Below are 24,604 nucleotides of genomic sequence, written 5' to 3'. Positions count from 1 at the left end.
TTGTGGAAAAGGGCCAGCGTGTTGCATTCACAGAAAAGTTTGGGGTGCGATCCCATTGCAAAAGGGCTGCCCGAACCTCACCTGTATCTTCTGCCTTGAGCTGCAAGGCAGAGTCAATGAGCTGTGTGTGCCGGGGATCTGATGGGCGAGTTTGAACCATCCCTGGAGACATCCCAGGCCAGGCTGGACGGGGCTCTGAGCAACCTGAGCTGGTGCCGATGTCCCTGCTCATGGCAGGGGGGGCGCTGGATGAGCTTTGAAGGTCCCTTCCAACCCAAAATATTGCACGATTCTACGTTTGGTGCAGACCTCACAGCTTCTTTGGGCTCCATTGCTCCATTTGATCCCATTCTTCCCATCCCTGACCTTACCCTTCAAATATCAGTTTTGGGGACTTTTCCAAACTATTCTCTTGCTGGAGAACAACTACCAGCCAGCCCGTGCTGGCACTGCTCTGCAAAGCTCGTCTGCCTGCAGACAGGTGGGGAAAACCCTCGTGTGGATGAAAGCTGCTGGATTAAGCACATTTATAAACCACACATTTATAAAAAACCTCCTATGATGTGCTTCCCTCCCAACCCGCCGGGTCTGCCTCTGTCAGGGCTCAGCCCAGGCAAGAGAAACGGGGTAAAAACCTCGGGGGGAAGATGGGGAAAGCAGTGGGGCTGAGGCAGGAGGGGACGAGATGCTGGTGCCCGTGGCTCTCGCAGCGAGACGTCACAGGCTGAGGTTTTGGGGTGAAACTCTCCACCTCCAGCAAGACAATATTCCAGGAAAGGCTTTGGAAATTTTGCAAAGCTGCCGCGAGGCATCTCTGCTGCCCTGTGGTCAGCCAGGGTGAGATGGCACGACCCCGTCATCCTCTTCAGAGCAAGATGCCAATGATGCACGAGGCCACCGCGGGAAGAACATCTGTGGGCTGCCTGGATAAAGGGGTGTCCGTGGCTCTTGAATCAGTGGGTGCCCTCGCGGTGACCGGGCTGTGTTCCCTTTGCGATGCTGATGTCCTGCAGGGAAGTTAAATGGAGACGGTGTATTTGCGCTTGCCTGTAAAGCTGCTTTTGCTGAGACGTGACTTTAAGACGGCCTATCAGAGCTGACCCAAAAGGGAAATCGGAGTTCCCTGTCTGACGCCAGCGCCGTTGCAGGCAGCTGCCAGCCCCCTCCTGCCCTCCCTGGGGGGACAAACGTGCATTTCTGCCCCCACATCCAAGGGGTATTTGCAGATATTGCAGCCCCGAAGCAGCAACAGCCGAACCTTTGGCCAAGGTTGGCCAACAGCCCTTCGCAGGGAGGTGGGTGTGGGAACGCGAGTGCTTCTCAAGGTTCGCTTGCTTCACGTTTGACTTCCCCAAAGGGACGGCTCAGCAGCCGCAGCCCCGCACGGCATCACTTCACCCTGCCCGGGCTCGAGCACGTACCCCGGTCACTGCTTCGGTGTGTGGGGGCCCCGAGGGTCCCTGCAAACCCCAGCGTAGCCCGGGAGCACTGAGCACCCGTTTGCTACCCAGCATCACCCCAACATTTTGGGCCAGGCTGTAGAGAGCAGCAGTCAAATCTGCTCTTTACGAAACCCTGTTGCACATTCAACAAGCGGACAGGGATGCGAGATTGATTTTTCTCACTCCCCCAGGGATGGGAATGAGTGATGGGGCAGTTTTTCAATTCAGAGCTATTTTCCCAGGCAAGAAATGGCTTTCTGTAGCCCTTTCATGTTGCAAGAGCACTTTGCTCAGCACGTGCAGGAGGATTTCCCTGCGCCCCGGCCCTCAGCGCTCTGCCCGGGAGCCCTTCCGTGACAGCAACTCCTCTCCTCGAAATTAGAAATCATACCGTGTTTTTCTGCATCCACCCTGTTGTACTTTTCTCGTCGTCATGTGCCTTTCGGTTCCTCTTTCCACCATCCAGACGTTTCCCCTTTTTCTTTCCTTTGGAATTTTTTTTATTTCTCCCTCTGTCGCGTTTTGGGGTTTGGGTCCTGGGCTCCGGCGGGACGGGCACTGCCCAGGGCCCTGGCGCTCGGTCCCTTCCCTCGTGTTTTCAGCTGCACCAGGTTCCAGGGACTCCAGGGAAGTTCTGCCCAGGGGCCCCAGGAGCCCCACGAAATGCTCACCACAAATTCAACCATCTGCCTTCCAACGTGGGGAACAGACAGGTTGGAGATGTCTCCGTGTAAGAAGAGCCCTCATTCCCCATAGGGTCTGGCATGAGCCTTCACGCTCCCCTAAAGCTCCTCCAAAACCCTCAGAGAGAGAAACTTCCATGAACTTGGACAGCTCCGAACAAAGCCCAATGTTTCCAGTTGTATTATCCACCTTTGGGCCTTTTTGGAGGAGATGGGATGTCCTTAGGTGCTCCATAACCTTTACATGAATAGTTCCTTTTCTCTGCATAAGCACATTCTTAAAGGAGCATTGTGCTTTCATTCTCCACTTTAACCGTCGTACTTCTCTGTTCACTTGTTTAAATCAAGCATAAAGCTCTAACTGTTCTTTGAATATTTATGACTAGTTTTTATCTCATGCCATGCATACAAAACATACTTGATTTCTTTCCTAAAAGTTTTTTCAAGTGCAAAGTTTTAAAAACATGTGGCTTTTATTGCAGGCAGGAATGAATAACAGCATTCCACCAGTAACCACATTAAATGGAACAGTAATATTCATATGCGTAAGGGCAAAAGCTGCCTTGTTTCCTATTTGCAGTTGAACTCTGAAATTAATTAAGAACTAAAAGGATCTGACAGTCATTAGGATCTTTTAAGAAGGAGTGGAAGTGGCAGATGGGACCCACGCTCCAAAAAGCTCAGCCGTGCTATCAATAGCACAGAGGATGTGAGCCCTGAACATGCTCTTCTTTGTCGGGCTCTTGTGGAGAGAGGAGAATCGTGGTCCCGAACAATGAAGAATGGCACTTTCATGACTTCAGAACCGCAGGATTCACGTCAATCGCACTCGTGCTCCTAAGTCACTTCGCAGTGTTTGCAAACCCCATCTCGTCCCGTCGGCGCTGCACAGGCTCGGGGATTTGTGCTACACCCGGAGCACAGGGCGCTTGCCAAGGGCTGGTGCCGGGGGAGCGGTGGGTCCTGGCACCCCCGGGTGCTGTTTATAGGGATGACAAATCCCCCGACAGCAACAGCATCGCTCCCGGTTCACCCCAGTGGGTGCGCTTGGGGCTCACTGCTCTGGTCCCCGCGTGGCCAAGGGTGAGTGTGTGGGCGCAGGCACATGTGGAGGTCTCCCTGGGGATGCTGATTTAAGTGAGGACTGGTCATTAAATACACCGGTATAAAATGGGGAGAACTGGGAGGAAAGGCAAGCCCCAAAGCTGTCAGAAGAGTCAGCGACCGCTTCTCTGGCTGTGGCCATTTCTAGTCCTTCAGGAAGGAAACCTGGCCCCAGGTAACCAGGTGGGAACCTCAGGTTGATTTTCCCAGAGAACAACATTTCATGCCAGAATCCCAAACTCTCACTAGAGTCCTCCTCCTGCTGCCCCAAGCAAGGATCCCGGACGCCAGGCGCCAGGGCTGCAGATGCAGACAGCAAGGTGGAATCGGGCAGCCGTGGCTCCCAGGGGTTTAATGGATGTCCCAGCTGGGGATTTGATGTCAAGCTGCAGCCCTGGCCCTGGCAGCGAGTGCTGAGAAGGGTTTCCCTGGCTGCGGGTATCGCCCAAGCCCGGGGCGCAGCGGATGCCGAGCTGAGCCTGGTGCAGCTCTGCTGGAGTCGTCAACAGGCTGGTCTGGCAGCTGGTCCCTCGCCCGAGCGCAGGCTTCCCCTGATTTATGTCTGGGGCAGCCACTGCTTTTTCTCCCCCCAAGTTCCCCCTTATTTCTTCCCCAAGCCCTGCAGCTTCCTCCTGCAGGAACCTCCGCCTGCAGCGCCCGTAATTGCCCCATGGGAGCCCCTTTTAGCAGTGACACTCAGGGGTTAAAAATTGTCACCGTCGTGCACCCCATTGGACCCAGCATCTGTTGTTTGATTTATGAATGAATAGCACGCTCCCTCCCTGCATGCTGCTCTCAGATCCCCTTCACTTAACTGCAAAATAGATCCAGACACCCGCATGGCCCTACTGAGCGCCGTGCTCCTGAGAGGTCTGAGGCAGAGTTTGCGATGAATTTTTAATAGAAAACTTCCTATAAGCCTCTGCGCTCGCTTCCTTGCCGTTGAAACGAGCGGCTCTGCTGCTAAATAGCAGCTCAAATGAATTAAAAACTACAGAGGAGCCTGTAAGGGAAGTAATCCCAGAGACTAATGATTTAAAGAGCTGCTGACCTCCCTGCGATGTGAACAGTAGCTTTTAAGGATTTGAAAAGAGGCCCGTGCAAATCCTGGGTTTTATACTCTATTAATCTCCTCTGGAGTGCAGAAAGGGTGGCAGAGGAATAATCCCCACACATCGATGTCTCCTAGTTTGCGGAGGATGAGAGCAGCATGAGGTTTGCCCCCTGTTTGAGACTGAATCCTGCTGTGCTGAAAAGGATGATTCAAATGAAAGATAATTCCCGCAGGGCACAGTGTTGTGAGTCCCCGTAGTCCAGGGACAGTTTTACTCACCTGAACATCTCTTTGCAGAAGAAGCCGCTGAGTTGCTTTGCTGGGCTCTGCATCCCTGGGGCTCACCAGCCAATTTGGGGTTGGAGGGAGCCCAGTTTGCCACTGCTCTGTGTTTTGGGTCTCATTTTATATGTCTGCAAGTCGGCAACTGGCTTTGCCCCTACACAGTGGAGAAGTTCAGAGCCATGCAATAGGTTATGGGGGTGAATCTGCATCCCGTCACCCTGAAGAACAAGCCAGGGTGGGAGGGCAGAGAGCGCTGGAGTGAGCGGCTTTTGGGAGGGAGCAGGACGTGGTACCCTGCACGGCTGGGAACGCAGCGGGGACTGACTCCAAGTACTTCGGGTGGGCATTTGGATGTTGCTTTGAAGACACCAAAGTGATGAAATTAGGTGTCCCTTCTAACGGGATGCTCCCAGTATAAAAAGGATCAGAGGAATGCATGGATGGCTGGGCTGTGAGCGGACACTGAGCGGATAAAGCAGCCGAAGCAGGAAAGGCTGGGAACGGGGAGCTGGCCACGGGCATCGTGCTGCAGGGAGGCAGCTCTGCCTGCAGAGACCGAGCCCATCACCCGATGGGGACTTGCAGGACGAGGGGAGCAGCCACGGCGGGGCAATACCTGCCCGTACAGGGACACCCGCCCTGCAGCTCCCGGGGCGCGGGGTGACCGGGTGACATCCCCAGGGCTGCGTAGGGAGGGCGAAGGCGGGGTAACCCCGGGGGGTCGGTTCAGCAGCGGGAAGAGGCAGCAGCGGCACCGCCTTGCAGAGGGCCGGGGGGGTCACAGCGGCCGGGCCGCCCCGTCGCTCCCGCCCCGTCGAGGAGCCGCCACGGCGGAGCCTCGGCGACAACTACCGGTGGCGAGCCGCACTGCAGCGCATGCGCGATGTGTCCCTCCGCGCATCCCTCGGTGCGCCCTCCCCTCCGGGGGAACCGGGATGGGGGTACCGGGGTGGGGGTACCGGGGCGGGGATGTGGGACCCCCGAGCAAACGCCGGTGTGGGGCCGCGGCAGCCCGGCCCGGCAGGTCCTCCCCGCCCGCAGCTCTGTCCCCTGCTCCGGGTTTAGTGTGAGTCCCCCCGCTGCTGAACGGGGGGTAAGAAATAGAACTAAACCCGGCGGCCGCCTTCGCCTAAAAAGGGCAGGATTTCAGCACCGGTGACTGCGGGAGACGGCCCGACACGCGGGGCTGGCGGCCGCCCCCCCCGGGCACCGCCGCCCCCCGGGGCCGCTTGGGCTCGGAGCCGGCACCGGCTCGACGGACCCGGCGCGGCCCCCCGGGGAACCGGCCCAGCCCCCGCGCTGCCCCGCTTGCTAACGGGGCGTTGTAGCGAGGGAACCCCCGCTCCTCCTACTTAAAAAAAAAAAAAAAAAAAAAAGAAAAAAAATCTATTTTTGTTTTTCTTTTGGACAAATACGGGGTTTTTCTGAGTCTTGCGAGCAGCGGGAAGCGCAGCCCGGCCCGGGTTCTCTCCACAGGGCAATGCGGCTTGCGAAGGAAGATGTTTCATTAGTTTGTGGAGTGGGTTCAGGAAAAGGAGAAATTATTTTGATGTTGGGTGTTTTGTTCGTTTGTTTTAAGGAAAATCGCGTTTCATACCGCGCAGCGCGGAGCCGGGAACGTTGCGGCCCGGCCGGCTCCCCTCCGACGGGTCGTCCCGGTCCCTAAACACCATCGGCGGAGCTCAGCCCCACCGGGAAAGGGCCGGGAAGCGCGGGCAAAGAAACCTCCGGCTCACCCCCAGGTCCTGCCCCCCGCCCACCCCGCGGTTCGGCCTTTCCGCGGCCGGGGCTCCGCGGGCAGCCGCGGAGCGGAGCGAACCGCCGCCTTCGATATGTTCCCGCAGAACTGGCGGCTTCGCCACGAATTTTCTCGCCAACGATTCCGGCCGGAGCCGCCGGACCTGCCCGCAGCCACAGTCCCGGGGGAGCTACCGGAGTCGCCGGGCGCTGCGGGCGCCCCGGGATCGCCGGAGATGAAGGCGGTTTTCATTTTTTGGGGGGCAGGGGAGGCAGGAGGTGGGGTCGGGGAGCAGCGGTTTTCAGAGCAGGCCGTGGGACGCGTGTGCTGGCGGCAGCGGCTGCTCCACAGCCGCCGCTCCCCCCGCTCCGCCACGGCCGAGCTGCGGACGCGGTGGCGGCGGGGGGGCAGGGAGGGACGTGCTGTTTTCCCAGCCGCTCTGCACGGCGGCGGCTCCGGCGGCTCCGGCCCCAAACCGGCCCCATCGCGCCCCAAAAGCCTCCGCCGGCGGCGGCAAGAAGCCACCGCGGCCCCGACGTTCGCCCGCCCCGCCGGGCCAGCCCAGCGGGGGCGGGGCTTTCCGCGGACACGCCTATTATAACGGAGGCCACGCCTCTTTCCGCCTTGCCCACGCCCCTTTCGGTTGTGGCCACGCCCCTTTGCCCCGCAGGACAGGGTGGTGGGCGGGGAGAAGGACCCCCGCGGCCGTCCCATTGGCGCAGCGCCCCGTCCGTCAGGGCGCGGCCCGCCCCGTTCCCGGGGGCCGGCAGTAAATACGGTACCGGGCGGCGCGGCTGACATTTGGGAGCTGGTTTCGGGGCCGCCCGGCGGAGCGGACCCGCCTGCAGCCGAGGGTGCCCGCGGCCGCGACGTGGCTCTGCCGGGGCTCCGCGCCGCCTTTCCCCGGGCGGGGCGGACGGGACCGCAGCGAAACCACCGGGGACGAGCCCCGGAGCCGGGCGAGAGCAGACGCCCCGCACCGCTTTCCCCGCGCCGCCCCGCCGAGGACGGCGATCTGCCGGGACGGAGCGAGGCAGCGCGGGGCCCGGCCGCCGCTGCTCCCGCCGCGTCCCACCGCCGAGCCCCGCCGCAGCCGAGCGGTTGCCGCCGGGCCCCGCCAGGCCCCTCCTCGTACCCCCGGGCTGCGGCGGCTCCCTGACGCCCGCCGTTGTGATGCGTATTCCCGTAGACCCGAGCACCAGCAGGCGCTTCACACCCCCCTCCACGGCCTTCCCCTGCGGTAAGATGGGTGAGAACAGCGGGGCGCTGGGGGCCCCCGCACCGGGCGCCCGGGCTCGACCTGAGGTCCGCTCCGTCGTGGATGTACTGGCCGACCACGCCGGCGAGCTGGTGCGCACCGACAGCCCCAACTTCTTGTGCTCGGTGCTGCCGTCCCACTGGAGGTGCAACAAGACGCTGCCCGTCGCCTTCAAGGTAAGCGCTGAGCTCCGGGGGGGGTTGTGACCGGGGCAGGTGGCCTCGGTGGCTCGGAGGGACCGGTTCAGCTCCGGGCTTGCCCTCCTTCCCGACCTACTCGCCTCTTTCCCTCCGCCCCTTTCGCTTTAACTCGCTCTTGACATCACCTTCAAGGGAGCCCGGTTTATTATTTTTAATCAAGTCTCCGCATTGCCCCGCGGTCACAGCATCTTAGATATTCCGTACAGTTAGGAGCTCTCAGGCAACTTTGAAGTTTAATGAGAGTGGAGGTTAATTACCTTCTTGGGAGAGGGAGAGAGAGGCAGGGAAGGGAGATCTAATCTGAAAAAAAAAAAAAAAGAAAACGAAGAGCTGGAGCACGGGGCCGCGCTGCCCGGGCTCCCCGCGGCCGCCCGGCTCCGCTCCCGCGGAACGGGGTGACCCGACGGGGCAGCCCCGGGCCGGGGTTCCCCACCGTGCTCCCGGGGCTTGGGGGAACGGGGCCGAGGAGAGGGAAGCCAAAAACTCAGCGGGAGGAGAGGCGTGGGGAGCCGGGCAGGACGGCAGCGGAGGCCCGGGGAGCCCGGCAGTGGCCGGGACGGAGGAGGCTGCAAACCGGGTTCCTCCGGCTGTCCCGGCACCGGGAGCTCGGGGCGCCGTTCCTCGGGGAGGGGAGTCCCTTCTCCGCCAGCTCCGCACTCCCCCGCGGCCGCGCAGCTCCCCGGGTTTCCCCCGGCCCGGGCGCGGAGCTCCGGGGCCCCGCTCGCTGCCACTCCGCGCCTCGCAGCGCTTTTTTTTCGCCTGAATCAAACAAAATAAAAGCTCAATTTCTCCCGGCGGGGCCGAGGGCGGCCCCCCCCTCCCCGTAGAACCCACTCGCTCACTTTAACCTATTTTTTTATCTCATGTTCCCCTTCCCCCTCCGATTTTACAGCCTTCCTCGGGGGCTCGGATTGCTTTTGGTTTTGCTTTGGGTTTGGGGTTTTTTTTTGGGGGGGGGAGGGTAAACCTTAGGGCAGGTTAGTTCCGACCGCAGTGAGTTTGAGCCTAAAATCCTCGCCTCCTGCCCTAGGTCGTGGCCCTCGGAGATGTGCCCGATGGGACGGTGGTCACGGTGATGGCCGGGAACGACGAGAACTACTCGGCGGAGCTCCGCAACGCCTCCGCCGTGATGAAAAACCAAGTAGCGAGATTTAACGACCTCAGATTTGTTGGGAGAAGCGGCAGGGGTAGGTACTGGCCGGGAAATGGTTGGCCTTTTTTATTTGGCTTTAAAGAAAAAAAAAAAAAAAAAGAGAGAGAGAGAAAGAAAAAGAAATTGAGTTTGGGTTTATTTTATTTTTAACGGTGTATTTGTCGCGGGCCGGTGGTTTCGTTGCTGCGGGCTGGGTTTGTCGCGCAGGGAGGATTCCCCAGCCCCGAAGCGGTTCCCGGGCGGGCGATGGGATGTGAATGCGGGATGGATGCGGGAGCATCCTCGGCCGCCTCCGCAACAGAACGGCCCCGCCGGCCGCTCTGTCCCGCTCGTCCCGGGGGTTTTCCCCGGGAAAGGACGGTGCAGGGGAAATAAAAAAAATTACAAAACAACCTCGTTGCAAAACCTCCGCGGTGGGGCAAAGCAGCCTCGACCTAAATCCTCCCGAATTTAGCTCCTCAGGGAGGTAAACGGGGGCAGCGGGGGGTGCGCGGTGGTTCGGTGAATGTGCTCAGGGGCAATAACTCACCTGGCAGCTCGTTTGTAAATGGTGCAAATCAGGTGTTTGAAGGGAAATAATAACGCAGTGCTTGGCAGGAGGGGAATGCAGCGAGCAGGGATGCGGAAAGGTTCGTTTTGATCGGGAGATGCGGGAGCCGGGCGGGCGCAGGGCAGAGCTGTGGGTGCTTTTTTGGGGAAGGTTCACCCGTTTTCTGCCCTCTTGTTGCATGAAAAGAACGGGGGAGAAATTTAGATTTCTAGCCGTAAAGGCTGGCTGTATCATTTAGTCTCAAACGGATCTCGCTGCTGACTTTTTTATAACAAACCGTCAGGGAAATCAGGCTTTGCCATCCGAGGAGAGGGAAATAAACGCCCTGAAAACGCTGAACGGCCGCGGGTGTCGGGGGAGCACTGCTGTACCTGCCTTTCCAATAGTATAAATAGAATAATTTCGGCATTTCATCACCAATAAACACTGCAGGTCGAAGCACTTAATTGCTCATTGAAACAAAAGTAAGAATACTATATTTTAATGGCCATGTGGCAGCGTTTTCTGAAAGGCTTCGAATGTATACGCACAATGTCAGATATATTTTGACTTCTCTGCATTAATTAAAAGCAGTGATGTTAGGAATTATTTGCATGTAATAACTGTTTACTTGTTCCTCTTTATGAAACTTGAATAGTTTACATTCTTTCATACATTTCCTTTTTCCTGTTGGCTCCTTCTCCATGTTGCAGTTTCTTTAAAAACTCTCCACTTAACTGGTTGCAGGTTGATGGATGGAAAAATGTTTTTCTTTTATGAATTAAGCTTTCATTTCTGTAATCAATTATTCTCTTAGGCTCTTTTCTTTCTGTGCTTTTTATTTTTTCATCCCCCTTACACAAATTTCCAAACTGAGCACAACCCAATCTCAGCTTGACTCTTGAATTCATTATTAACTTTCCTCCTCTGCAGACCCAAGCTCTGAATTAACAGTAGTTTACAGTCTTAGAAAGCACTTGGGTGAACAGTCTCTTTCCTCAGGCAGAGTCCTGGAAAATACTCATTACAGCAGTGAAAACACCTCCGCTGCCTCTAACAGGCTTTGGCGCGAGTAGCGTAACCCAAGTGCTGATTTCTATATATTTTTTTTAATATATTCTTGTGGTATGAGGCTTTGTAATATTTGTAGAGAAAGAACTCCGTTGTTGCTCCCTGGGGCTGGCATGAGGGTTTTCTCGCAGCGTGAAGCGTGTGTTTAGCTCCTCTTGTCCGGCCACGCTTTCCCGGCAAGGGGCTCTTTCAGCCCTATTCAGCGTGAAAAATCGTTTCTATTGAATTTTTATTCTGGGTGTCACACTTGTTTTCCCTTGTTTGACTTAATCTCTCAAAGCCCGGTGCTGGTTTTGTTTATTCTGGCAGATTTGCTGCGGAACAGTTTGTTGGAGCAGAGTTGTGTGTGTAAATGTTCGTGTAAATCCAACGTGCGGACGTGGGCATCTGAAAGCACACGTTGTGAACAGCCCGGCCGTGCGCCCGAGCTGCAGGAGCCCTGTGAAATCAGCAGCAGTGAGGCTCTTGCTTTGAAAACACGGCTTGGATATAGTTCAGAATTGGGCATTTTTAATACGAGCGTGGCTGGGATTATTCCCAGGCACTGTGAGCTGGGAAGAGCAGGTCCTTACCCATTCCTCTCCAAAATTAGACAAAGAGAGGGGAGAAGGACCAGTTTCCCTTATGCTTAGCTCTTAAAAAAAAAAAAAAAATATATATATATATATATATATGTAAAATAAAACCACCCTTTTCTGCTCAGATTGCACTGTATAAAATGAAAGCCAAGGCCAGCTGGGTGCTCTCCCAGCTGGAATTTTCCCCCGGAGCTGTGGGTGCTCCCACAGCCACCCAGGAGCTGTGATCCCCATGCAGAGGTGCTGGGCGCACGGTGGGCATGAGTAACCTCAGCCTGGCTTCTCGAGAAGGCGGGAAATGAGTAAAAATGGTGCTGAGTAATAATCGTCATTTTCGATTCATGGGAGGATTTTTTGAAAGCTGTTTAAAAAAAAAAAAAAAAAAAGTCCGGCTGGCTTCACGCTGCGGCCGTCGTCCCTGGAGAGGTGTTTGTGTCTGCAGTGAGCGGGCTGGGGGGGAGTGAAATGCAGGCGATTCATTTCACGCGGAAAATGAAAAATTGAAAAATAAAAGAATAAAAATCAGATATAGTGGTGAGGAGGAGCCGGGCGCGGAGCTGCTGGGCTCAGCTCCTGGGGCGCGCGGGACGGTCGTGTCTCACAAACCGAGGGGCTCCCCCGGCTTGCTTCTCCTCCCACTGGATTTCCTAATTGCCCCTAATAATGGTCATCCCCGCACTCTGGTTCTGCAAACCTTTTGCCAACAAATGCTCCGGGCTGGTGGTTTTTTCTGTGGCCGTGCAGGCGCCTGGAGCCTTCGCGCTCCGCGGGCTGCGCCAGCCCAGCTCTTCCAGGCAGGTTGTCAGCGCGACCGCTTCATTGGGGGTTACATTTGTATTTGGGAGGGTAAAAAAAAAAAAAAATATCATTTTTGTGCAGAAATTGAGCTGAAGGTTTGTGCAGCGTTTAGTCTTGTCTTGAAAGCTGAGGCTGGGCACGGATCGATACTTGCTGTCTGCTTTAAGCCAATATTTCTCCCCCGGTGCTCCCGTAGGGAAACTCTCCCACCTGGGATAATTGCAGGATGTTCTCCGGAGGAGATAATTTCATTTTTCTGTTTATTCTTTTTCCTCCTAGCTGTATAAATAGTATTTTGGTTTGCTACGGATATTCCCACGTCCAACCCTGTAGATAGGTGATGTTTGGGATCTGAAAATCTCTAATTCCTTTAGAGGGGAAAAAGGGAAAGGAGGTGGTTTGTTATTGGATTTATTTGTGAAATGAAGGCTGGAGGAGTTAAGGGCTATTGCACGGGCATTTCCAGCCTGATTCCTGCATCGAGGGGGTGATGGCAGCAGAGATGGGGCAAGGAGGGGGCAGAGGGTCTGGGATGGGGGTGCCAGGGGTGCGGGGGGCGACTGGGTCTGGGTTTGGGGTGGGCACTGGGAGAGCGGGGAGGCACGTGGGTGCAGGGGTGATAACACCCTCCATGATGCCAAAAGCATTTTCGGGTTGCAGACGGAAACCTGTCCTCCTGGGTCACTGTGTTCTTGCAAAATTGGGCTCCCAAGTGCTTTTCACTGCTTTACGCTCTGGTCAGGGCTGGGAGAGGGGGACAGTCCCCACAGCCGGCAGGGCCACCTCTCTAGTGGCCAAAGCTTGGCCAGATTCAGTTCCCATTTTGCAGTTTCCAGTTTCTGGCACCCACACACTTGCCATGCAGCTGAGACCCCCGGCACAATTCGGCTCCAAACGCCGCCGTGTAGGTACACCCACAGGGCCAAAGCCACCAGGTTTCCCCAGCAAACCCGAGACCGAGGCCGCCTCAGCAGTTTTCTCCCACAGGAGCCTCCCACGGGTGCCGGGACCCAAACCCATCCCTCGCAGAGGGGGTCCCACATCCAACACCACATCTCGGGGCTGGGTTCCCATGGGAGGAGCAGGAAGGCACCGGGACGCTGCCGTGGGTGGAGGGGGTCGACCTGGGGACAGGGCAGGAGAGGGGGGACACAAGAGACTTTTCCACCCGGGGAGGTCCTGGCTCTGAACTGGGTCCAAGCCTCTCTCTGCAGCCGGCTGAACCCCAGCGGGAGCCGGCCGAGCTTTGTGTCTCGGCAATAATGCCTCATAAAATTAAATGATGTGTGTGTTGGAGTTCGGTGGATGTGGCTATTTGCGTCTGAGCCTGCTCCAGCAGGACCGTTTTGCTCCCACAAGAGCTGAACCCACTTCTCTTCTCATTCTCCTCATTTCTCTTGGCTTTTATGTTTTATTTTTCCTCCTTAGGAAAAAGCTTCACCCTGACGATCACAGTGTTCACCAACCCCACCCAAGTCGCTACCTATCACCGAGCCATCAAAGTGACTGTCGACGGACCCCGGGAGCCACGAAGTAAGTGATGTGTTTGATTTGGCAGCCGCCGAGCGGCGTGGGGGGGATGCAGGGGCTGAGCTCTCCATGGCCGAAGGATGCAGGATGCCCTGCAGCTGGGCAAAGCCACCCGGGGCAGGCACCGTTTCCAGCGCTGGCATGGCCGAGCAAGCCCCGTGTGTTGGGCACGGCTTGGCCGCTTTTATTTTATTTTATTTTCTCGGCACAGCAGAGCGTGGCATGTATCCCCGCGTGCTGCTCGCTTGGGCCATGCTCTGTATCCCGTCACACAGGGATGGTTTTATAGCTCCGGTCCTCATAGTGGTTGGGATGCATGGAAAATTCTTTGGGCTTTGACAGCAAAACTACAGAGGCCTCAAATCTGGAGGTGCACAGGGCATCTCTGGGGGGTTGCAAAGCCAGAGATGCTGCGCCTGGCTTTGGAGGCTGACTTGCTGATTATTAAACCCAAAATGTAGGCAGGTTTCCTCTGCGCCGTGCTCGTATTTGCCTGTCTGTCCGCACGGGCCCGGGACAGCTCGGTGAGCATCTTCCTTTTTGGGTTTGTGGTGGTTTCGCTTTCGGGTTGTCAAAGGCTCCGCTGGCAGCGGCCGGGAGCTGCGTTACTTGAGAAAAACCAAAGAGACGAATCAAGCCCGGAAACGTGGTTCTGCTGCGAAGGAGGAGGCGCTCCTGCGTGCGGGACGGTGCCTCTGGGTTGAGGGCGGCTCTTTGCAAGGGCGGCTGCTGGGTCGGTTTTTGGCGTCGGGCAGCTTTGAGCTCACCTTGGCATCTCCCGCGATGCGGGGAAACGCTCCGGTGCTGTTGGCTGGAGGAATTTCCTTTAGTCAGGAATATCATTGGCACTGCGGGACCCCCTGTGTGATGGGACCTTGTCCCCAGCACCTCCGTCTCCAGTTTTTCGCTCTGGCTTCGCCTTCCTGCTCGCTCCGCACCACCCCGGGGACTATAAAGCCGAGTTTGTTCCCTTTGCGTGTCAAGCTGTCAGTGCCCAAATGGAAGGGAAACGGTTTGATCCTTCTAAATATGCTTCAGAAAATATTTTTCTGTTGATGCTGCCGTTGGGCCATCGGTGCCCCTTGATGTCAGGCCAGGTGGAGGCTGTTACCTCGGCGAGGGGGTTTTATTTGCATCGGGGCTGTTTGGATTTTCTTCCCCCTTGATTTTTTTATTTTGGAGCACGAAAGTCTTTAAAGGAGCCTGCCGAGCTGCCGGGCTGGATTTGCAAAGCTGGCATCCAGGGGATGCAACGCTGTTGGTTTTTATTTTAAGCCAGAAACACAAGGCAGGTCCCCATCGTGGGGCTGTGGCAGCGAGTCGTGGTGGGAACCGGGAACGGGCTGGGCAGGGAATTTCACAACTTTGCCAGGTCAGGAATAGAAACCAGGTCTCCTGACTCCTGGCTCAGCCCTTTATCTGCTCTATCAGATCACCTTTCTAATAATAATAATAATAATAATCAGGAATACATAAATAATAATACGAGGCGAGATAGTTACTACTCTTGGCGTTTGGTTTTGCTCTGACTCGCCAAAACCCCCTGCTGAATCATCCCCGCTCCTCCTGCATTTCAACACCTCGGCCCATCGCTCCCCATCTTTAATTTAAATTTCCCGATACGGAGGGGCAGGTTTCGTCGCCGGGCGCGGGGCCGAGCCCCGGGCACGCTGGCCCTGCGCTCTCCGCGTTGGGGCCGTTTGGCATCTTCGTTTGGCATAACGAAGCAGAGGCGGAGGACGGAGCGGCGTGCCCGGCGCTGGCGCGCGGTGCCCGAGGGATGCCCTCCCCGGGACGCCGTCCTGCCTGCAACATCAGCAGTTTTCTGCCCTTTTTTTTTTTTTTTTTTTTTTTTTTTTTCCTGATTTGTGGACCTCAAAGTGTTTGGGAGGTGTGAGCTCATTAAGGAATTCTGCGTGGGGTTTATTTGCTGCTTCTGCTTGTTCCACGAGGGCCCCAGAGGTCGATCTCTGCCCCATCCTTGCACCCCCACAGCCCGTAAATTGCTGATGGAAAGAGTTTAGACACAAGATGTGGGGTGGTGGGTCTGTTTTTTTACTTTTTTCAGATGATCATAGATTTATTAGCAGTAAAGGTCATATTTTGACTTCTCATTTGACCCTGAGGCTTAAATTCATGATTGATGAAAATCCGGTGTCTTGCACTGGAAGGAAAAAAAAAAAAAATTAAAATCCTTTTTTTTTTGCCACACTTTGGTTTGCACCCTCTAATAAACACGAATTTAAAAAAATAATAATAAAAAAAACTAATGCCCTTTGCCCTTCCCTGCAGTCCTGTGCAGAAATCCCTGGTGTGGAAATACCGGCTGCAAAATGATCCAGGTTGGCTTGTGGAAACCCAAGGTGGTTTTCCTGGTGAACCTGCCACTGGGTGGCTCTCCGGCACAGCACCCCTGGGTGTGTGGCGCCCACGGGGCTCCTGGCCGGCGACTGGAGCCAGTAAAGCCCCAGTAAGAACCAGTTTGGCCCAGCACCATGGTTTGCGCTGCCCTCCCTTGCTTGGCTTTGGGAGGTGAGAGCCGCCAGCAGGAATTGCAATTTTTACGTGTGTGTATACATATGATATATACTTTAAAATATATATTTATATATATTATATGTGTGTTAAATATAAAGAAATAAATAAAAATAAATATAAATAAATATAACTAAATATATAAAAATAAATATATAAATAAATATGTAAAAATATAAATAAACATATAAAAATATATAAAATTTATAAATAAATATATAAAAATATATAAAAATTATAAATAAATATATAAAAATATATAAAAATATAAATAAATATATAAAAATATATTAAAATATAAATAAATATATAAAATATATTAAAATATAAATAAATATATAAAAATATATATAAATATATATATGTGGACTTGATGATCCTTGTGGGTCCTTTCCACCTCAAGACATTCTATGATATATGTAAACACATATGTGTGACTGTGTAAATACGTGCATATATATGCGTGTGTGCATAATTTTTAAAAAATACATAAAATCTATCTTAACCTCTCAAACATGGCTGCAGCGTTGCAAGTGAGCAGAACGTGGTGTGCGTTGGCTCCTGGTGCACAGAATCGGTGCTGGCCGGAGCTGGAGGCTGGATGTGGGGTTGGTGTGAACGGGCAGCAAAGCGCCCTTAAATGTGGAAAGAATTGGCCATTTGTCTTGGCATCCTGGGAAAGCCCTGGGCATCGTCTTCTCAGATGCGGTGAAATTCTTCCAGCAACCGTTCTCGTGGGGTTTTTTGGGTCAGAACGTGGCCGGGCTCCACGCCCCACCTCCGAGCGCCCCATTCATCTTCCACCCCGTCCCATCGCTTCATCTCAGCCCTTGAGCAAGTCTTTTAACTCAAGCCGTGCCCAGAAAAAGAAATAAAAATAACAACAACAACAAAAAAGAACTTCTGAGGAGTTTGCAATTGAGTCGAGATGGGTGAGCAGTGGCAGGGAAGCGGGTGACGGCCCTCGCGGGGCCGGGGATGCAGCTGGAACGGGGACCGGGAGAGCTGGACCGCGGTGTGGAGGGCACCCAGGGGCGCTGGTTTGCAGCCGCGTCAGGGCACGCGTGAGGCTGAGACTGGCGGTGGCTTTGGCCAAGTCACCGTCTCGCCCGCTCCACCGCGGTCCCCAGCGCCACGCAGGCCCCCTCCAAGTGCCTCGCTCGCTCCCAGATTATTATTTCATTTTTGCTTGAGCTCAGGCTCTTTCTGGGTCAGATCTGGAGAGAAAAAGGACATTTTTTCAAGTTGACACCTTAGCTCTAAACAAATGGCGCAGCGGGTGCCAAGTGTTGACATACTTTGTACAAACAGGAAGTAATAAAATATTTGAACTTCCTGTGGAATTTCCTTTTTTTTTTTTTTCCCCCCTTCTTTGCAGCTCTTTATTTAGCAAGAGCCCGACTCGGCTGAGCTGCAGCCCTGGTGCAAAGCCCTCTCGCATCCACAGCTGCTTGCAAAATAATCCACAAGAGGCAGAACGTGTTAAAAAATGAATAGCTGGAATCTATCTGGGGATGTTTGGTGCGGTCCTGGGTACGTGGGAGCATCCCCAGGGCCTCCCCATCACACCCACCTGCTGGCTGCCTTCCCGTCCCCCCTTTTTCTTTCCCTTCCCGTCCCCCCTTTTTCTTTCCCTTCCCGTCCCCGCTTTTTCTTTCCCTTCCCGTCCCCGCTTTTTCCTTCCCTTCCCGTCCCCCCTTTTTCCTTCCCTTCCCGTCCCCCCTTTTTCCTTCCCTTCCCGTCCCCCCTTTTTCCTTCCCTTCCCGTCCCCCCTTTTTCCTTCCCACCGCTCTCACCTCCTCCTTGCTCTCACTTTTGTTTTCTTCCTCCTCTCGCCCATTTCCTGGGAACTCTTACACAAAGTCCCTTTTTTTTTTTTTTTTTCCTTTAAATGCCTTTTGTTTTCCCCCTCTTGGACATATTTTCTTGTTACCGTTCAGTCTCCACCTCTCCCCCCCTTCACCTAAATCCCCTTTGCCCTAAACCCCTTGTTTCTGGTTTCCCTGCATCCCTGCTGAGGAGGAAAGGGAGAGCAAGAGGACTTGATCACATACTATAACCCTTGTGGGGAAGCACAAATTTGCTTTTCGGAGGTTTAATGCTGTGTAAATTTGGGTGAATGGAGCTGGTTTTCTTCCCCCCCCGCCCAGCAAAGGTGGTGGGTAGAGCAGGGAGCGGGATGCTGGAGGGATCCGCACCCGGCAGCACAGACCTCCCTGCTCTTACGCTGCGGTTTCATTTTCTCCCATCCTGGGCTGCACGATGCAATGGGGGGTGATGATGAGGAAGGGTCGCCGCTCGGGTTTCCACACTGGAGGACCGAGGGGCAGTGGGGTCCCCGCATCCCCCCTTGTCGCCCACTTGGCCGCGCTGCAAACGCTCGTGGAAGGCGATGGCGGCTGGAGTCTCCTGTCCTGCTCATTTGGGGTTTGTTCATCAGAGAGTCGGTGCCTTCGGTTGTGTCACCGCTTGGTGTGACCGCGGTGGGTGCCAGGAGGGTGTCCCCGTGCTGAAGCACCACTGGGCTTGGATCAGGACGAGGAGGGGGCTTGTGGCTGGAACGCCCCCGGCCAGGCAAGAGCGTTTCGTGTCCCCTCCCCATCTCGTCCATGCAAGGTTTCCCTGATAGGACGCCATCCTGCACAGGTACAAATCCCCTCCGTGGTCATTTATCATCCCCAAAAGGCTCCTTCCCCCTCTGTCCATGGGGTTGGAGCAATGGGGCCGTGTTGGGAGCGGTGACAACCCGGGAGGCCACGGCTTTGGCTCCCCCCAAGCACCCAGTGCTCCCCCATCGTGCGGCACGTAGCCGGCGGGTGGAAAGGCTTCTCACCTCCCACGGCTCTCAGGCGTTTCCAGGAACCGCCGCTTTTTAGCTTTTGTGTTTTCAAAAGCCTCAGCTGGGTGAGGGTTTCCCTGCCCGCCTGGCCCCCGCACACAACGTCAGCCCCAGCCCTGCGCTCCTGGCTGGGAAATGAAGAGTTTGGGGTCTGCCGAGGGTGGAAACCCCCTTGTCCGTGCCTGTGCAAGGTGTTGGTGGCACCTGTGTCCCCGGGGTGCTGGCGCTGGGTGGGTGCCAGGCTGTGGCTTGGGTGCTGGCTGCGCTTGAGCACCCTGTGCACTGGGGGCTCTTGGCTTCGAGTATGGGGTAAAAAAGTAAAAAAAGAGGAGAAAAACCCTGTCTGTAAATCCAGCCTGAAGAAGGCTTTGCTGCTATTGAGCATGGGGTGCTGGGTGGCTGTGGGAGGGGGTGTCTGTGTCCCCGTGTGCCCCCGGCCCCGCCGTAAGGACATTTTTTCCAGCAGCGTTTGTGCTGCCCGGGGTGGCAGCCGGGGAGGAGGACGAGTCGTACCAGCCCTTACCGGGATGACACACACCTCGCTGTGGCTTCTCTATCCATCTCGAGGCTGCCCCGATAAGAGCAGCGCCCCAAACCGCCCCGTCCTGCCGCGGACGCGCCTCGGCACCGCTGCCCGCACCCCATCTCGCTTCCCACCCCACGCCCAGCGCCTCGCCGACTCCCCGAACCCCGGCACGTCCGCAAACCACCCTCAAAAAGCCTTTCTTTTTTTTTTTTCTTTTCTTTTTTTTTTTTTTTTTTTTTAATTTAAAGTGCCTATGGATCCATTTTTCTTGAGTTCAGAGGAATCTGTGCTGTAGATTTTTTTTTTTCCACATTATTCCTACTGTATGCTCCAGTTTGAGGCTAGAGAGAAAAAGGATGTGCAGGACCACGACAGTGATGCAAGTCATCCCCCCGCTACTTTCCCCATCCTCGTGGCTGCAGATGAGTCTGAGATTTACTACCAGAAATAGCAAAACTGAAACCCATTTCACTCAGGGAAGGGAAAAGATGTGCAACATTCCACCCCATTAACCAGAATAAGCTCTGTAGAGACCCCGATATGACGCTAATAACTAGAAATCAGGCGTCCCATATAAGACGATGCTGCCCTAATTTAAGGCTCCCATTCTGCCCAGTTTGACCCACAGATTTTGGGCTGGGGGTGACTGGGGGAGTCTGAAGAGCCAAGTCAGCTCCTGCGCTCTCGCTGGCAGTGGGGCTCAAATTTGGGGGGTTTCAGCTCCCCACAACCTTCCAGCCTCCTGGGTTTTTTTTTTTCCTGGGGTACAGCAGCCCTGTGCAAACTCGATTCCTTTAGCGGTGTCGTATTTTCATGCCTTAATGGTTTAAATGCCAGCAAAAGTACAAAATAACGTGTTCGATATCGTGCAGAGTTGGTTTTCTCCTTTCTAACTTTTGGGTTGTAGTGTCTTTAAAAGTATTGATGGTATCTGCTGAGATTTCTGACCCCATGATAGTTGCTTGGAACAAAGAGCAGCTCTCTTGGGCTTCCTTCCTTTGCACCATTTTGGGGGAAAAGGGGGAGAAAAACAAGGCAGAAAGGTTCCCGTTGCTTTTGAGAAACACGAATTCACGCATCACCCCAGCCCGGTGTGGATTTTAGCCGATGCTTTGTCCGCGGACCTGTGCTGTGAGAGGATTTGCGTAAATCCACATTGTGCTTCCTCCATATGGGGGGGGGAAAAAAAAAAAAAAAAGGTTATCTCATGGATTTGTTATTATTTGAAGCAATTTTGAGAGGAAACGGGGAGCTGGAAGAGCTGTGCAGGGCGCGGGGGAGCTTGGGGCGACGCGTCGTGCCCCCTCGGGATGTCACCTCCACGAACCTGGATGGAGAAATCAAAATCTGTAGCTCTCCCGTTCCCGGGACACGGGGGAATCGGGATCTTCCGGGTGGCAGAGACGGGTGCGAGTCAGCGAGGGACAGTCTGAAACAGCTGAGGATGAAGAAGAGGGAGCGGGGAGCCGGACGGGGTGACGGGACGGGAGCCAAAGAGGAACCAAGACAAAAATATCCCAAATTACCATTTTCTTACGGAAAATTTCGGGAGTCTGCAGCATGCCCGAGGCCCTGACACCCCGTGTTTGTTGCGCTTTTTCCCCTTGGAGGTTTGATCTGGCTTTGGCAAGGGCTTGGAGAAGAAATAATAAATTATTAGAGGGATTTGCGCTTCTCAGAAGCTCAAATGGAGACCCAGGACGGGGGCTGCGTCGTGCCAGTATTGTACGATTTCAGATCTTTATCTTGGCAAAAAGGCTTCCTTGTGGGGATGCATAAAACTTGAACTGGAGATGTTTCTGTAATTAAAAGCAGGCGCAGTGCTGAAGTGCTCCCGTGGGGTGATAGTTTTGGATATTATTAGGGGCTTTTGTTTTCTTCCCCTGCTTGTCCTTAGCGAGATATAAATACACAGACATTTCCCAGTTTGTCTGGGAATTAGAGGAAAAAAAATGGGGGGGGAGGGGAGGAAATGGTGAAGAAAAAGGAAAACTAAAAAAAAGGGCAACTAAATCAATCAAACCGACGAGATCATTTAAACAAATAAATGACCTCACTGCTTCCTGGACAGTTATTTGCCGATGTAAAATTGCTATAATTTGTTCTAATTTAAAACGCGGTGCTTAAAATACGCGGACTTGCCACTTCTTAAGACCTGTCCCTTTCCCTGGGGAGGAAGAGGGGGAAATCCTGAGCGACACTTTCTCGCTTCCCAATTAACTCTCCGTTCCGTACGAGCGCCCGGGAGCTTCGGCATCGCTCTGGCTGGTGGGGGACTTGCCGTGGTGGTCCCAGCAGTGGCCCTTGGGCACAGGGGGGGTGACGCTGCTTGGGGACATCCCGGTCGTGCTGCAGACAGACAGAGCTCCTGGGTCTCAGCTTCTCCCCGCGCTGCTCCGGCCCCACGGAGGGTCCTGCCTGGAGGAGCAAAAGGGCTTTGGATGGAGCGTAGACTTTTTGGGGTGTCCTGAAACAAGGTGGGCGTGGGAAATCCTCGGTGGGAACGCGACGTGTTTTAATCCTTTAGTTTTACTGGTGTTTTCTCTGCTGTCGCCCAGCTGCCGCTGGGGTTGTTGGTGATGGGGCACTTGCGTGGGTGGTGCCCAGGAGTCCCAGCCACCCTGTGCATCCTGCGCAGAGACCGTCCAGCTCCATCCCGCCCTTCGCGATCCCGTTTGTTCTTTGGACGGAGACACACGAAAAGGCGAATGAAAAGCACCGGTGCAGCTTGATTAGGGCACGATGCACCACCCGCTCTCGCCTTCCATCTGCCAGATCCCTTAAAAACCTCCCACCGCCCCAGTCACCGCGAGCGGGAGGTGGAGGACGAAGCCGAAGCCGCGTCTCCGGGGGCACGGCAGAGGCCGGCGGGCGGTGGGGAGGGACGAGGAGACGCCGGGGCGAGACTCAGGGCTCCCGAGTTCACCCAGAGCCCTTGCAAATCGGTACTTGCTGCGCAGGAGGGTTTCTCTGTTTGTATTCCCATCGCTAATGTGTTTTGATCCCAGCGGGGGAATTTGCACCCTTTGGGATGTGCCCAGACCGTCCAGGGCACTGTGTTCTTGCAGAGGCAGTTCTGGACCGCTGTTGATACATGCATGGCGAGCAATTATGTTAAACTGCCTCCTCCTCTAATTTCTTATAGGTGCTGGTATCCAGTTAACCCCTTCGGGGTCCGATCCTGCACAGACAAAGCGAGGGGGAGTCGGGCTCCGCTCTGGGGTGGGGAGTGGAGGAAAACCAGAAGAGCAAAGCAGCTCAGCACTGGGTTTGTGTGGGTTGGGTTGTGCAAGAGCCCCCAGCCCCATGGGGGACCCGTCACCCCCGGGCAGGACACGGGGACACCCCGGGGGACACCCCGGTGCTGGGGGGTTGCAGGGCGTTCCCTGGGGAGAGCAGAGAGCGGACAAAGCTTGGGGGTTTGCATCGCCCAGGCCGTCGGTGCTACAGCTCCGGGCTGTAATCCCAGCCGCGAAAGAAATATAATTTCGGTTGCCGCATTAATATGGGCTCCAGCACATTCACTCCTCTAATTATTTTATTTGCCACATATAGTAAATTCCACCTCTCCTTTTATAATCACCTGGCGCGTAATAACTTCAAAATAATTTCACTTAAAAATGGCCAATATTTGCTGAGCGAAGCAGTTATTGGGAGTGAGACCAGGGAAATTATATTTGCTTGCATTGTACAAAGAAATCTTTGTTGAAATTGGTTGCGATACCTCCTGCTTTTGAATGCTTCGGGAAAACCCCAGGGCACGATTCTCAGCTGGGGTGGAAGAGCCGTATCTGCTCCTGCGCCGGCTCTGAAAATAAATAAATCAGAGTCGGAGAAGTGGGCATTGATCGTGAATTTGGAAGAGATTAAACAGGATCCTCTCTGGTGGATGGGGGGATGTTTGGAGAACTAAGTTTCATTGAAGGCTCCTTCCAGAAGGATGTTGGTGGTGTTTTGATGCCGGGCACAGGAGCGAGTTGTGCTGGGTCCTGCACAAAGAAATAGCGAAAGAAATTCCTGCTGGGTCCTGCGGTGCGGCCCAAAGGGAGCTGTGCAAGAGGATGAGCGGACTGGGCTGGGATGCAGGTGATGGGGTGACACTAAAAAGGAGTATTTGTGAGCAAGGATGTTGGTGATTTTGCTCCTTCCAAAGGGGCTGTGTTTTGCCCCGTGCCTCAGTTTACCCATTTGTAAAGCAGACCTAATAACCTGCCGGGCAGCGGGTGATGTGGGAGTGTTGCACAGACGTGGAGGCTGTTGCCAGTGAGGATTTATCAAGCTATAGCTGGGATTGCAGGTTTATTAAAGCAACGCAGCCCTGCGTCCCTCGGGCAGGATTTGTGAGCTCAGGAGGACAGTGCGAAGGGTCGTGGATTGGAAAAGAAGATAAAGGAAAAAAAAAAAAAAGGCAGTGCTAAAAGGCGAGTTTCATTTCGGGGAAGAAGACAACAACTAAAGGACTAGAACTATCAAACAAAACCACAAGATCACATCAGATGTCAGGGCAGGACACATCTTGTTTCTCCCTCTCGAAAGGGCTTATCAGTGCAACCAATCACTTTAATGATGTGGCAGAGGGAGGAAGAGGATTTGACTCAGAGTGAGATGAAATTTAGTTCCTAAGACCCTTCTCTTCCGCTACTGGAGCCCAGTCACCTGTTCTGCAATCAGCCAGAGATAAATCATATCCTGCAGCGGAAGGTGCTTAGACATGATTTTGCATTATTTTATCGCACTCTTTCCAGCGAACTGATGCACTGTGGTGGGAACCGGGGGAGAGAGGGGAGGGAAGAAGAGAGACCCTGCAAGCGGGGAGCATCCCCGTTGCCCGGCCCTGTGCTCCGTGTCTCCCCCAGCCCATCGCATCCCAAAGGCGGGTCCGGGAGCAGGCAGCAGCTCGGCAGCTCTGGGTTTTGGCTTTGGAGGAGCAGCGTTGCAGAGAGGATGAAGGTGCTGTGCAGGTAGCGTTGCTCTGGGGCTCTTGCTTACGGCGTGGCGTTGTGTGCACTGGCAAAGCTCGCAAGGAGTTGTAATTATCCGACGTAACAGGCAGTATTTGGAGATGGAGCTCGGAGCTCAGTCCTGGGATCCGGGAATATTAGCAGTCAAATGGCAGGGCTCGGCTCCAGCTCTGTCCTAGGGCAAAGGGGAAACCCAGCGCTCAGCATCCTCAAATCTTGGGAAAATTTGGGTCTGATCTGGGTTGCGCTGGGTTACCCGGAGCCCAGGACCGGCTGGAAAAATGCTACTATATCCAGTTGGCTGCCACGTGGACACGGCA

At 54.7% G+C, this 24,604-nt stretch overlaps 1 protein-coding gene across 2 annotated transcripts in view; it reads left to right on the top strand.

Moving 5' to 3' along the window:
• The first annotated feature begins 7,479 nt into the window (after positions 1-7,479).
• RUNX3 (RUNX family transcription factor 3) overlaps positions 7,480-24,604 on the top strand; it is a 36,508-nt gene continuing 19,383 nt past the window's right edge. For both annotated transcript variants that reach the window (XM_065650666.1, XM_065650665.1), the window contains exons 1-3: positions 7,480-7,740; positions 8,795-8,951; positions 13,322-13,426. In XM_065650666.1, coding sequence (XP_065506738.1) covers positions 7,480-7,740; positions 8,795-8,951; positions 13,322-13,426 — 523 coding nt within the window. The remainder of the gene's footprint in view (positions 7,741-8,794; positions 8,952-13,321; positions 13,427-24,604) is intronic.

Source organism: Caloenas nicobarica, chromosome 23 (assembly GCF_036013445.1).
Source record: "Caloenas nicobarica isolate bCalNic1 chromosome 23, bCalNic1.hap1, whole genome shotgun sequence".
Lineage (NCBI taxonomy): Eukaryota > Metazoa > Chordata > Aves > Columbiformes > Columbidae > Caloenas > Caloenas nicobarica.
Note: the sequence above shows the minus strand (reverse complement) of the source record. Positions and strands in the feature narration are given on the sequence as shown.